A 12,913-nucleotide genomic window follows, 5' to 3' on the forward strand; every position below is an offset into this window, starting at 1 on the left:
TCCAGGGCCTGGAGCCAGCATCCTCCCTCTTTCCCAGCCCACGTGTTCAGGCGCAGACCCCCTTCTTCATAGCTGTCCTCAGACCCTGTCCCCCTGCACGTGCTGACCTGCTCCATCCTTGGTAACAGGGGTCTGAGAAGTCAGCAGGCTGAGGTCGCCGAGCCAGAGCAAGGCTCTTGGCAGGGATGGGAAACCGTGCTGTCCTGGAGGGGTTGGGGTGCCCTGGGTCCTGTTTTACATCACCCAGACCTGCCAGCTCTTCATTCTGCCCCCACAGGGCGCTGCCGTGCAGCGGGGACCCCTGCCCGGAGAGGACCCAGTGTGTCGATGGCCTGGTCCGCGACACCGGGCTGGCCCACCAGGCTCCCAGCCTGCGGGAGGGTAGACTGTGCGCTCCGTGGGGCGCTGAGGCTCCAGCGTGGTGGGGACCTGAGTGGGGGTCTAGGCTCTGTGTTCATGGTGGGGCAGGCATTGCCAGAGCCCTTGGGGGGTGCTCCATGCAGACTGCCCCTCGCAAATGCAAGGTTCCCACCGAGATACCGGCCGGGGGTGTGTTCCAGAATCAGGACAGAAGTCCAGTGAGCACCATGGGGAGGGTGCTTCTGCAGCTCCAGGTCATTCGGGGGGGGGGGGGAGGCTAGCAGGGATGTTGCTCCCCTTCCTTCATCACTCATTTATGTTGTGTTGCCGTGTGTCATGTTAAGAGCCTCCCACGGCACCACCCTGGACACGCATCCACCTCCCAATTTTTTTTTAATAGTTAAGAGATTTTATTCTAGTAGCTATAATTACAGTGCTTGTTTGTCGAAATGAAAACTGAAAACGAGTATACAAAACAGTTGATTACTAATCGTGTATTGAAAGCAGTAAGAGGTTCCACGACACCAAATAAACCAGTTCTGAGGATTTCCCCAAGATAAAGTCTAACAGCTCCAGCTTCTTCAGTGTCTATCAAAATACAAAAGAAAACAGTAGAGGTCGTCGTTTCGATGGCAAATCCGACCCTTGCAGGCTGAGGGAGTGAAAGCACATGTAGACAGGGGCTCCGGGGGCTGAGGCTCTAGGGCGACTGGCCCGCCCGCCCGCACTCCTGCTGGTGAGAACCCAGGCAGCCCGACACAAGCCAGATGCCCACGTGGACCCAAGGGAAGGCCGGGGTCCCTATGAGGGGTCCGTGAGCGGTGGCCGCAGCCCCCAGCCTGTCTCCTGGGCGGCTGTGTGAGCACAACAAGAAGCACAAACGCTAGGGGATGCGGGATGACCCGAGACAGCGAATCACAGGGACCCTTTCGTGACCATGCAGAACGGACCATGGCTGGTTCTGCCCCGTCTCACGTTCCCGACGGGAAACAGACCACTGGTGGACTGGACTCTGGCCGCCGCTGCAGAACCGACAGTAGGCACGTTTCTCCCTTCTGTGTGTTCACGTGTTCTCCTTATCTTGCATTTGTAACTACTTTTAAAATGCACTGAGTTTAGGTTAAAAACCAACCACCAAAATGGATCTCAACACAGATCTAAGGCCCAGAGGAGGCGCACCAGGCTGGTTGGACACAGCGACTCCCGGAGGCCCCACGGGCCTAACATCCCTTCTCAGTACTGAGTGTGGGTTGATTCTCTCTTTACAATAAAAAAAGCTGAGTAATACTGCACAGGAGTACCAGAAACTGCCTCGTTGGGAACAAAAACTATTTACATTAAATACAAACCCGCTGCAGGCTGTGTCTGCACATTTACAGCATGGTGAAGCACACTGTGGCCGACCGTGGAGACAGCTTCTGGCGCTCACACCACAGGAGAGTAAAGCAGGGTGGAAGGAGGGAGTGGTGGGGGGACGCGGCTCACTTCTGGTCCCGGAGCTGATTGGACAGCCAGTCCAGTCCCTCACACAGCCAGTCCTGGCTGGTGGCCCGAATGTACCAGTTCCTGTGGCGCAGGGACCGCAGCCCCAGCTTGTCCGTGATCTCAGCCGCGTTTATGCCGCTGGGAAGGTTCTGCTCGTTGGCAAACACCAGCAGGACGGCATCCCTGAGCTTGTCCTCCGCCAGCATCTTCATGAGCTCCTCACGGGCCTCGTTCACGCGCTCTCTGTTGTTACCGTCCACCACGAAGATGAGACCTTGTGTGGTCTGGAAGCAGTGACCCCACAGAGGTCGGATCTTGTCCTGGCCGCCCACGTCCCACACGGTGAAGCTGATGTTCTGGTCCTCCACGGTCTCCACGTTGAAGCCTATGGTGGGAATGGTGGTCACGATCTCACCCAGCTTCAGTTTGCACAGGATGGTGGTCTTCCCCGCAGCATCCAGGCCCACCATGAGAAGGCGCATTTCTTTTTTGCCAAAAAGGCCCTTGAAGAGGTTTGGGAAGGCATTTCCCATGCTGTAGACGGGTGGGAGCAACACTGGCCAGCAAGGACAGGACGGGCACCCACGTCCGCCAGACAGACTCAGCAGAACCAGAGGAATGTGCACAGAATCGTCACCAGGCACGGGGGGCCGGATCCGAGCTCGGGAACCGTGGCACGAGGCCTCGGAACCCTGAGAACTTTCAGCAGCTGCTGGGCTGTGACCACTTCCGTGTGATCCCAATCTGGGCAGAGGACCGTGGGCAGGCCACGCTCCTGTGGCATTTGGCACCCTCCCGGGAAGCCTGGTGCTCATTGGGCTCCAGGCCTGGCTGGCACTGGATCCAGGCAGCTCTGCAGGCCCTCGCTCGTGCTTTGCGCTCTCGTGAGTGACGTAACTGAGATGATCTGTTGGCCTTTTCCGGGGGCTGGAGGGCGCAACGGCCTTTTCTGTTTCCAGTTCTCTGACTGCAGCCCGTCTAGATGGTGTGAAATCAATCCGTCTTTGATTTCTGATAAATTCCGACGGCTTGAAATTCAGATTTCCATCAAAAATCACGTAGTTACCCCACTTCTTACGTGTGTCCCGGGCAGAGTCCCATCCAAGTCATCCCGTCAGCTCTGTCAGCGCTCGGCCTCCGCGTAGCTTCCTGTGACACAGAGCGGCCATGGGGAGTGGCCACCAGGTATGGGGAGGACGGAGGCTCAGAACCCCCTGGGCAGGTGCCCACCTTCCCCACGACGGCTCGCCACCCAGAGCCTGGCCCGTGGCCCGGCCCCCGGTCGTGATTTGTGCCCCAGTGATGTGTGTCCTGACTGGTGCCGTGGATCCCCGGCTGCTCCGTCCCCTCTCCAGACCCTGTTCCCATGGCCCAAGCCCACCACCCCGCACCCCACGTGGTCATCTTGGTCCTTTTCTCCTTGTTTAGATTGTTTCAAGAACCTCTGTCCTTTAAGCAACATGGGACCTGTTTCTGGAGGTGACAGGGGCGTAAACAGTAGAAAGTGCATTTTGTGATTGGGGTTACAGGTCAGCACGAGTGTGAGCAAACCCAAGAAGCCTGTCTGTTTCCCTTGTGCCCTAATCACCTCGCAGAGGCCCCGCCTCCAAATACCACCACACTGGGGGTGAGGCCTTCTGCTTCCCCCTCACCCCCTGCGCCAGCCTGAGCCCTGCTCCCAACCCGCCCCTGCACCGGCCTGAGACCTACTCCTGCTCCCCAACACCCCTCCCCTGCAGCCCCTGTGCTCCCCACCCCTGGCCGCCCTCCCCGCCCAGTTCTTAGAGGACCCTGGGAGGAGACAAGATCCTGAGCAGAAATCACCTTGAACGTAGACATTCTTCTTAAAAAGGGGACGTGCAGTGCGTGGGGAGCGTGGACGGGGGGCTGGCGAGGAAACCGAAGTGATGTGGCCTCCCAGCTCTTCGGGAACGGGCTGCGATACCTCAGGGCTTCGCCGGGACAGAGCCTGCGTCTGACGCCCATGCTGGGGTGGGGGTCCTTGTGTGCCCCTCACCGCGGTGTCAGTAACTGCACTCGAGGTCCCCTTGTGGGCAGCTGTCTCTGAAGCCAGTGGGCAGTGTCATTGAAAAGAACGTTTCCTCACTTGTGATTTGTTCTCTAGACGGGACACCGGGCGGGCCGTGAGAGTAGGGTGCCTGAAAATCATGAGTAGGACGTCACGTGGGTCCATCAGGTGGCGGTGGGCACAGACACTCACCCTTAGAAGGGACCCTGGGGCCCAAGGACGTGTGGTCAGGCCTCGGCGGGGGGGTTGTCGGGTCCTGGGGCGTGGGTATGCACGTGGACCAGCTCTGCTGCTCCCCGGCCCCTCGGGCTGCAGCCGACCCTGCGAGCACTGGGTCCCTCGCTCTGGCCCTCCTGCCTGCCTGCCCCACCCCAGGAAGTGGCTCCACGGGGAGTTTGCCCCTTGCGCTGCTCCGTGCACGCTGGGGCCTCCCAGGACACGAGGCTTGTGTCCCCCAAACTCATATGTTGAAGGCCTTACCCTCAGTTTAGTGGTATTTGGAGGTGGGGTCTCTGCGAGGTGATTCGGGTCAGGAGGGGTCAGTGGCCTTAGGAGAAGCAGAAGAGACGCCAGAGCCCTCCCTCCCTCAGGCGAGGACACAGCGAAGGCGGCCGTCTGCACGCTCCTACCAGGAGCCCCGTCCGCCGGCACCAGGACCTCAGAACCCCAGCCTCCCGAACCCTGAGAAATAAGTGTCCCTCGAGCCACCGGCTCTGGGTTCTGTTACAGCAGCCTGAGCTGGTGGAGACAGGCACGTTTGTCCTCCTCCTTCCTGTCTGTTTGCCTGGGGGCCCACACCCGCGGGCGGCAGCGGGGACTCCCTGGGTGTTCCTAACAGACTGCGGCTGATGGCCCGTGTGCTAACCTGCAGGGAAGTAAAACCATGGATGCAAACACACGGCCTGGGACGCCTCCTCCCGGGAAATAAGCTGGAGCTGTGGGCCCAGGATTGCACGTGCCCGCGCAGCCTCCTGCTGACGCCGCCCCCACGTCTGCCCTGGGCTCTCTGGAGACTTGTGCAGGCCGTCTCGTCTCCTTCCTTGGAGCGGACATGAGAGCCGCTGGAGTCTCTGATTTTGCTGCCTGGCGCCAGGAGTGAGAGCTCACCCGAGCAGTTCTCAGCGAGGTTCACGGGGCAGCGGCTCCGTGAGCCTTCTCTCTGCTCTGTGGCCTCCCTGCTTGTCTGTGCTGTGGAAGGCAAAGCCAGAGCGCTGGATTCGTGAGCTGCCTTTGTAGATAATACGGAACTCCGTGGCTGAGGGCCTTGACCAGGAAGGACGTCTGCACATTGCTGGCGAATCCACGTGGCCGACGTGTGGTGTTGGTGCCACGCTGGGATGGCGTGGACAACGCACGCCTCTCACCATGCACCCCGTCTGCCCACATAAGTAAGGGACTCAGAATCTGCCTGCACCAGTCTCGGCCCTTTCCTGGGGCCCCGGGGCTGTGCCCAATTGCTCATGGTGCCCCCATCCCTGGCCAGGCAGCCCCCCAACTCGAGACTACAAAGGGATCAGGAGGGAAACCAACTGAGCCACTCCAGGAGGCAGGACACCAAGAGAGGGGAGGCAGGAGGGCCGACGTCCCCAGGACCACGGCCGATCGGGGTCAAGTGGCGGGGCCCCAGCTCTCCCCAAAGCCATGTCTCCATCCGGCTGGGAGCTCCCTTGGCTTTCCACCCTCCGCGGGCAGAGACCCAGCCTGCTAGGTGGATGGCAAAAGCCCTATCACCCAGCCTTGCTGCCTCTCCCACCCCCTCCCCTTCCTGTCACACCAGCACCCCCTGAGGCCAGGAGCTCCTCCGTGCCCCTTACTCCAACATCTGGGCTGAGCTGCCTCCTCCAGGAAGCCCTCCGTCTCCCTCCCCTGGGTCCCGGTACATGTTTGCGTGCCCGAGGCAGCCGCCTCCCGCTGTGGCGCCCACACCACCTGCCCAGAGAGGCTCAGTCACCGCGAGCGGGTCCCCCTCTCATGAGTAGTCCACCTCTCCGGCCACAGTGTGGTTGACCCTCTGACCCTCGGGCAGGAAGAGAGGCTGGTGGCATGCGTGGCCCGCTGGCCCTGCAGGGGGTTGCTGAGGCCGGGGTCCCTGGGGGTTGGTGACACCATGGTGGGGGTGTGGCCTCGGCAGCCCACCTGCCTGGGGTGAGGTCCAGCTCTGCCGCCTACCCCGCGTGGGGGGCCGTCACCACCTCCGTGCCTCAGTGTCCCTCCTGGAGAACTGGGGCCAGGGGTGGAGACTCGCGGTCTGGCCCCTGTGCGTTTGGCCAGAGAAGGTGGACACGGCGCAAACACGTGGTTCCCATCCCCCCGGGGACACCTGGTGGGTCTACCTTTGCTGGGGATGACGTTAGGGTAAACTGAGGCGTCCTTGGCTGCGGCACAAGGACACAGAGGCAGGGTGGGCACACAGCTGTGCTCAGTGCGCCGCGGCGGCCGTGACAGACCCACAGCCCGGGGGCTTCTGCCGCAGACGTTCATCTCCTCCCGGTCCCGGAGGCCGGAGGTCCTGGGTCAAGGTGCTGGCAGGGCTGGCCCTGCCTGAGCCTCTCTCCTGCCGTGTAGACACCGTCCCCTCCCTGTGTCGCATGTGGTCATCCCTCTGCATGTCTGCGTGTCCCTCTTCTTACATGGGCACCAGGTGCGCGGCCCACCCTGAGGACCTCATTTTACCTGAATCAGCTGCCTGAAGACCCCGTGTCCACCCGGCCCGGGGCGTGTGGTGAGCACCCACGCACAGCCCTTCCCCCCCAGGGCAGGTGGCGCTGCGCCTCCCACCTGGCGCTGCCGAAGGCCGTGGGCTGCGCTGTCCGTTCACTGTGCTCCACCACGTGGCGGCCCAGCCCGGGGCCCGGCTGCCTGTGTGGACAGACATGTGCCGACTTCTGTCACGGCCTCCGTGCGGCCCGCGCGTGGGCATCTGCTCACAAGGCCCCTCGGGCGCGGCCTGGAGCCCTTGCACTGGCCGGCGCTCCCCCCTGGACGGGCCACTGCGGTGGGAGAGGCCAGACGGGCGGGGCCAGCGCATCTGCCACCGGTGGCCCTGGGTCTGGCTCCAGATCCCCTGCCGTCATGCTGCCACCTTCCCCGAGCTCGCGCTCCCTGCCTCGGAGACGCCGCTTGTCTGCGTTCTGCGCTCTTCCATGGCAGGCGGGCGGGTGCGGCCACGGGAGGAGACACGGGGTCTCGTGTTTGAGAAAGTGTGTGGGGGTGCCTGTGGGTGAGAAAGCTGGGAGAGGCGCCAGCCCCCCGGCGGTCCTGCTCTCCCCTTGTTGCCACCGGTTGTGCCGTGGGCAAGCGGCTCTGGTGCCCGGGTCTCGGCTCAGCTTCCCGCCAGCCCCGAGCAGACCCAGCCCCGCCCTTGCGGTTCCCTCAAGGCTCAGAAATTTCCTTCCTGGAAAAATCCAACGCTCAGAAGCCCCGGGAACTTCCTGCCGCCAAACAACGGTGTTTTGTGCGCTTAAAAATGGTCAGGATGGTAAATCCTGTGTTGTGCATATTTTGCCTCAATACAAAGACTGAAAAACCACAATGGGGTGTCCCTTCCTGACCAAGTTCTCGGCATGGGTTTGCCCCGTGGTCATGCAAGTGTCCTGACGGCTGTCACTGACCCCGTCTTTCCATGTCGCTTTGTTCCGTGACTTTGCAATCCTCTTGCTCTTGGAAATTATTTCATGCACATAAGTGCGGACAGGCTCTTCCGTCTGCAGGGGAAGGAGCTCCCTGGTGTCGGGAGCCTCATCCGCCTTGCTCGTGATCATCGTCGCAGCGGGTGCCTGGCTCAGGGGGGCACCTAACTGCTATTTGTTGAATGAATAAAGGAGGGAGTGAACGTAGGTGACATCACGCAGCTGGGGCGGGTGGAGCTGGACTCACACATGAAGAAGCGTGGCTGCTTGACTTGCCCGTGGGGCAGGTGTGGTCACAGATGAAGGCAGGCGACGCTGAGGGAGGTCTGTGAGCATCTGCGGTTCAAGGGGGGTAACCATGCTATTTAGGGCAAGAACACAGGAGCAAACCAAAATGCAAACAAACAAGCAGGGAAGTCCTCAGATGTGCACTGGGTCCTTCCGTTCCCATGGATCGAAGCCCACGTGTGCAGGTGGTGGAGCCCCAGGTCTTGCTCTGGGGGGGGCAGTGCTCGGGGCATCTCTACCGTCCCCATGAGCATAGCTACAGGACTGTCCTGTCACCTCTGTTAGGGATAAGGTTGGCACCAGTAACGGGAATGAGACAGAATTATGCTTTCTTACCCCAAACTGCCTTGAGTTCCTTCCCCCTTGACGTTGTCCCTGGTGGAGACACAGCTGGGCCGGAGATGGTGGCCCCTGACCCCGGGCATTCGTGAGTGAATTCAGCCCATGAAGGCAGGGTGCTGTGCTGGGTACTGCCAAGGTGTGCATGACTCGGTGAAGACTCAGCCCAGCGCGCAAATAACTTGGGACAGTTAACAACCCAGGTTAAAGCTGCCACGGTGCCATTGACCCGGCGTCAGGGCCCCTCTCCTTGGAAGCAGGCCCGGCCTGGGGCCCAGCTGTGGGAGCAGGTGCCTCTCAAGGTGGCAAGGAAGGGTCACCGAAGGAGGCCCTGCTGCTTCCCGCACATGGTCTAGCGATGAGGGCAGAGCCAGCAGTGGGGTGTCTGTCCCGTGAATGCGGGAGTCGTGTGGAGTTCTGCGCTGTGCACGCCGCCCCCTGAGCTCAGGTGCCCCAGGGGGGCCTCCCGGACGGCCCCCTGCATGATGACCCCTCCCTCCACCTCTGAGAAGCGCCCGCACCTGCAGCCTGTGGATGTGTGGGCATCCACGCCGTCCCCTAAGCCGGTCGTCCCCGTCCCTCGGGGCCTCTGGGCATGCCCCAGGCTCGGGGGGGCTGGCGCCCTTGGCATCCGGGGAGGGAGCCCCGTGTGAGCTGCTTTTAGGGGCCTCTGCCTCTTCGTCTGTGCACGGAGTCAGCACGCAGGGCCCGGCCATCGGGGCACAGAGCTTATGGTCAGGCCAGAGCGCTGCCCCTGCATGGGGGGACGGACCGTAGGAAGATGCACACGTGGACGGCTTGGAGGTCTGTGGCAGTTCACTCGGTGTCTAGTTGGCTGGACCACGGCCCCCATGGCCCCCACGGCCCCCACGGCCCCCGGCAGAGGGGCATCCGGAGCTGGTGAGGGCCTGACCCTGGTGGGCAGGGGTGTTGGCAGACTTTCCAGGAGGGTCCCCTCCACACACCGTGGGGTCTCCGGTGAGGGGACGGGAGGGGCAGGCCTGCTGTGACGGGGGGCTGTGGGACGGGGTCACAGGCCGCGGGGGCCCCCGGACTCAGCTGAATTAATGGATTGAAGCACTGAGACAGCAGACATTAAACAAACTCATAAAATCCCCAAACCACAAGCCTTGCTGAGCTTCCAGAGTGACTCAAATAGCAAATAAAAGCCTGAAATTATTGAAATCCTTTTAAGGAGATTACTCTAGAGACCTGGTCAGACCGCTTGAGCTCTCTCTAAAGATATTACCACTTTTTTTTTCTTTTTCTTTTTTTTTTTTGGCATCACGGTTTTTAATAAGAAAACATTTGGCAGCATTTCCCCCCCACTGAGCTTATCATTTTAGATCACTTTTGAAATGGAAGGCTGATTTTTTAATAATTTACCAAACAGCTGAAAAACAGACATGTCCTTTCCACAATGCGGCAATGCCCAGCTCCCACTGGGGAGCCCCCGCGGCGGCGGCAGGGCCCCAGAGGCCCGTCCCCGTCTCTGCACTGACCGCAGGGGTGGCCACCCCATCCCCACGCTGCCCCAGGTCTTCGCAGAGGACACCACTCGTTCTGGGAGGAAGCTGCACTTTGCAGCAAGAAGGGGCTGCCTCAGCCCTGCTCTGTCATGGCAGAGGTGAGGGGGAGCTGCTCGTGGACCCTGGGACCAGCAGTGCCAGGCCTGCAGCGGGGCCTGACCCCAGGGGATCTGGGCATCGGGGCTCAGTCCAGCCCATCACATGGGACTTGTGTTGCCCTGTGGAGCCCAGGGGGACGGGGAGGCTGGATGACGTGCTTCTGTCCCCAGAGGGAGTGGGGGCCTGGGCCACCTGCCTGGCTCTGCCCCCTCTCCCCTCCTCCGTCCACCACCAGGCTGTTCGGCTGCTACTGGTGGGCGGCTCCCACCGCCCGGCCCTGAGATGGGTGAAGGCAGAGGTGGGGACACTCACGGGGAGGTCGTGCATGAGGGAAAGGGCTGCCCTCTGAGGTGCAGAGAGTCCGATACCCCAGGTGCTCAGCAGATGTGGGGCCTCCTTCCCACAGGAGACTCTGCTGCTTTCCAGGGTTGGCCCTTCTCTGGCTCAGCCGGGCCTCAGTAGTCTGAACAGTCAGAGGGAAGCTGGGTGGGAGCAGAGGGCCCGGGTCAGGATTCCAATTTCGGGCGCCCAGATGGCTGGAACGTGGCTCTGCTCGGGGAGGAAAGGGGCTGAGGCGCTGGAACCAGCATGGATCCCCTGGGGGTCCGTGGGAGGCAACTGTGAGTCGGGAGAAGGCTCCCCCGGCTACCAGACCTCGGACCGCCTTCCCCACCTGCCGGGCCCCCAGGTTCCCGTCGTCCCAGCTACTTGCATGTGGGAGGACCTGGGGTGGGAAGCAGGGCTGGGCTGAAAGAGCTGGGGGCACCCTCGGAGGGCAGAAGCCCCTTTGCTGGCTTGGGCTGATCCAGCACGTCCACGGCCTGGACCCGGCCCGTGGGCTGGCTTCGCCTGCCCGCAGCTTTGTCACGGCCCCACCACGTCTGCCATGCCGTCTTTCATATCAGCAGGGTCCCCACCCCTTCAGAGGACGAGGAGGTGGTGGCTGTGCATGAGGGTGGCAGGGCTGGCCCATGGTGGGTGTGGGGTGTAGACGTCAGGGGGCTTCCCTGGAGGACAGCGGCCTGTCCCCTCACTTCAGATCAACACAACCCTGTGCTCCAGCATGGCTGGTTAAAGCGTGCAGCCCATGGTCGCCGTCAGGACTGCAACGTGGAAGTAGGCCACACTCCCAATGGGCGCCTTGCTACGGCCGTGCCCCTTCCCCCAAGGGGCTCCCTGCAGGTGAGGGGGTCCAGGCCCCCCCAAGGGGCTCCCTGCAGGTGAGGCCGCCTGGGACCCCCAGAGGACTCCCTGCAGGTGAGGGGGCCTGGGGGGGGACAGATGGGGATACCCACCCTGGGCATGCCAGTTCTTCAGCTCACCGACAGAATTCCAACTTCCCAAAATGTTGTGCTGGAAGCTTGTTTTCTCTTTCTGTTTGAATGACACGATTCTGGTCACATTCTCCTTTATTTATAAAGACATGAAGTCACCATAAGAAATCGGGGAAAAGTCAGAGCCACATAAACAGCTACCTCTGGAGACGACTTATTTATGGAAGGGCTTCCTCGTGGGCCGGCCACACCGAGGTGCAGGGGCCACAAGATGAGGTGGAATGAGATGAGGGTGCCCAGGGTCACCTCCACTGGACGTTACATGAGTGACCTGCCAGCCAAGCCGCACTAAAGGGACGTGATACGTGAGTGACGGTCAGAGAGGAAGAAGCAGAACCCTTGCTAAGGGTGACGTGTCTGTTCCCGTTCCCGTGTAGGGCTGCCCTCTCAGCAGAGGGTCCAGGACAAGGGGGAGGGGAGGGGAAGGAAGGGGGAGAAGAAGGGAGGATGGAGAGGGGAGGAGGGGAGAAGGAGACGAAGACAGAAAACACCGGGTGTTGAAAAACTGTAACCGGCAGAGCCTCAGCATGGCTGGGGGTGCGTATGTGCTTAGAGCCACTCGAGACCCTTCCGAGTGTCTGTAAGACCAGGTGGTGGGTTCTCAGGTGTGGCCGGAAGAAAGGCACAGCTGTGTGCATGAGGAGGTGTTCCCGCCGCGCTGGCCGTAATTGCCCCAGGCTGGAAGGGACCCCCCGAGACACCTGGACGGAGACATGGGGTGTGCTCTCTCATCACTTCACATCAGCGAGGGTGTTCAGCCGCGGCTGCAGAGCCCACGTGGGGGAGCTCATGAACATACCCGAGTGGGAGAAGCCAGCCGTGAAAGCATGCGCACGTCGTCACAGGAAGCTCAGACAAATTACCCGTGTCTGTGGGGTTTAGAGACCAGGGTGGTGTCTCCAGTGGAGCCAGAGGGGCTTGGAAGTGAGCAAGAGAAGGTCTCTGAGAGCCGGTGAGTTTTCATTTCTTGATGTGAGTAGGACTTACTCAAGTATGTTCAGCTTGTGAAAATTCAGAGCAACACATTTACGGTATTTGCATGCTCCCGAGTGTACACTGAGTAGCAGGGGCCAGCCTGGCGATGCAAGGTGGGGGGCCCGTTGCATCTTCTCTCGTGATGTTTCTTAAACAGGTCCCCCCCGGCCAGGACACACGACCTGCCCCCCTCCCTGGTCTCTCTCGCCCAAGGTTTGGTGGTGCCCCGGCTGAGGAGGACACGTCTCAGGGACCTCTGTCCCCCATGCCATGGAGAAGGGATGCCACCCCTGCTGGGGACACTGCACTCTCTCCAGGGAGACGGGTGTGCTGGCCCCTAATCAGAGCCTGAGATACAGGCCGGCCTTCTACTCGCGGACGGCATGCCCAACCTGTTACTTGGCTCCGGCTTCTGGGACAACGCACCACAGCCGGGAGGCTGAAACAGCTCTGGAGCCTGCAGGCCCCGATCCAGGCGCGGGCGGGGTTGGCGTCTCCCAAGGCCTCCCTCCCGGGTGCGTAGACCGTGTCCCTCCTCATGTCCTCGAGTGGCCGTCCCTGTGCGTGTCTGTGTCCTGCTCTCCCCTTCTTATAGGGGCACCAGTCACATGGGATCAGTGCCACCCCCACGACCTCATTTTATGTCACTTACTTCCTTAAAGGCCGTCACCTTGTGGGTTACGGCTTTCACATAGGAGCTCTGGGACATGGGATTCCGTCCACAAAGTGCCTCTGCGGGAGACCCTGGTCCTGCTTGGTTTCCTCGGACTATTCCTGACCATCCTCTCCCTCTACCTGTTTCCTTCTTGTTTCTCTCTGGTGAACACCGGGGCTGGCTCTCTGGAG

General features: G+C 61.3%; 1 protein-coding gene across 2 annotated transcripts; it reads right to left on the reverse strand.

Moving 5' to 3' along the window:
• Positions 1–1,841: 1,841 nt before the first annotated feature.
• Positions 1,842–2,403, reverse strand: LOC123837618 (ADP-ribosylation factor 1-like). Of its 2 annotated transcripts, XM_054505496.2 has the most exons (2): positions 2,231–2,403; positions 1,842–2,119 (listed from the first exon to the last, which is right to left on the reverse strand). In XM_054505496.2, the coding sequence occupies exons 1-2, from the start codon at positions 2,376–2,378 to the stop codon at positions 1,842–1,844; spliced, it is 426 nt and encodes a 141-aa protein (XP_054361471.1). In that variant the 5' UTR covers positions 2,379–2,403. The 2 variants fall into 2 exon arrangements, with proteins under 2 accessions (XP_054361471.1, XP_045722634.1); XM_045866678.3 differs by having other exon boundaries at positions 1,842–2,403.
• Positions 2,404–12,913: the final 10,510 nt, after the last annotated feature.

The sequence above is a fragment of the Mirounga angustirostris genome, unplaced genomic scaffold (assembly GCF_029215605.1).
Source record: "Mirounga angustirostris isolate CCGP_5_RB_7025 unplaced genomic scaffold, mMirAng1.0.hap1 SCAF_5, whole genome shotgun sequence".
NCBI classification, from domain to species: domain Eukaryota; kingdom Metazoa; phylum Chordata; class Mammalia; order Carnivora; family Phocidae; genus Mirounga; species Mirounga angustirostris.

Excerpts from the sequence above, each read along its gene's own strand:
- LOC123837618 (XM_045866678.3), bottom strand. The coding sequence starts at position 2,378 with ATGGGAAATGCCTTCCCAAACCTCTTCAAGGGCCTTTTTGGCAAAAAA.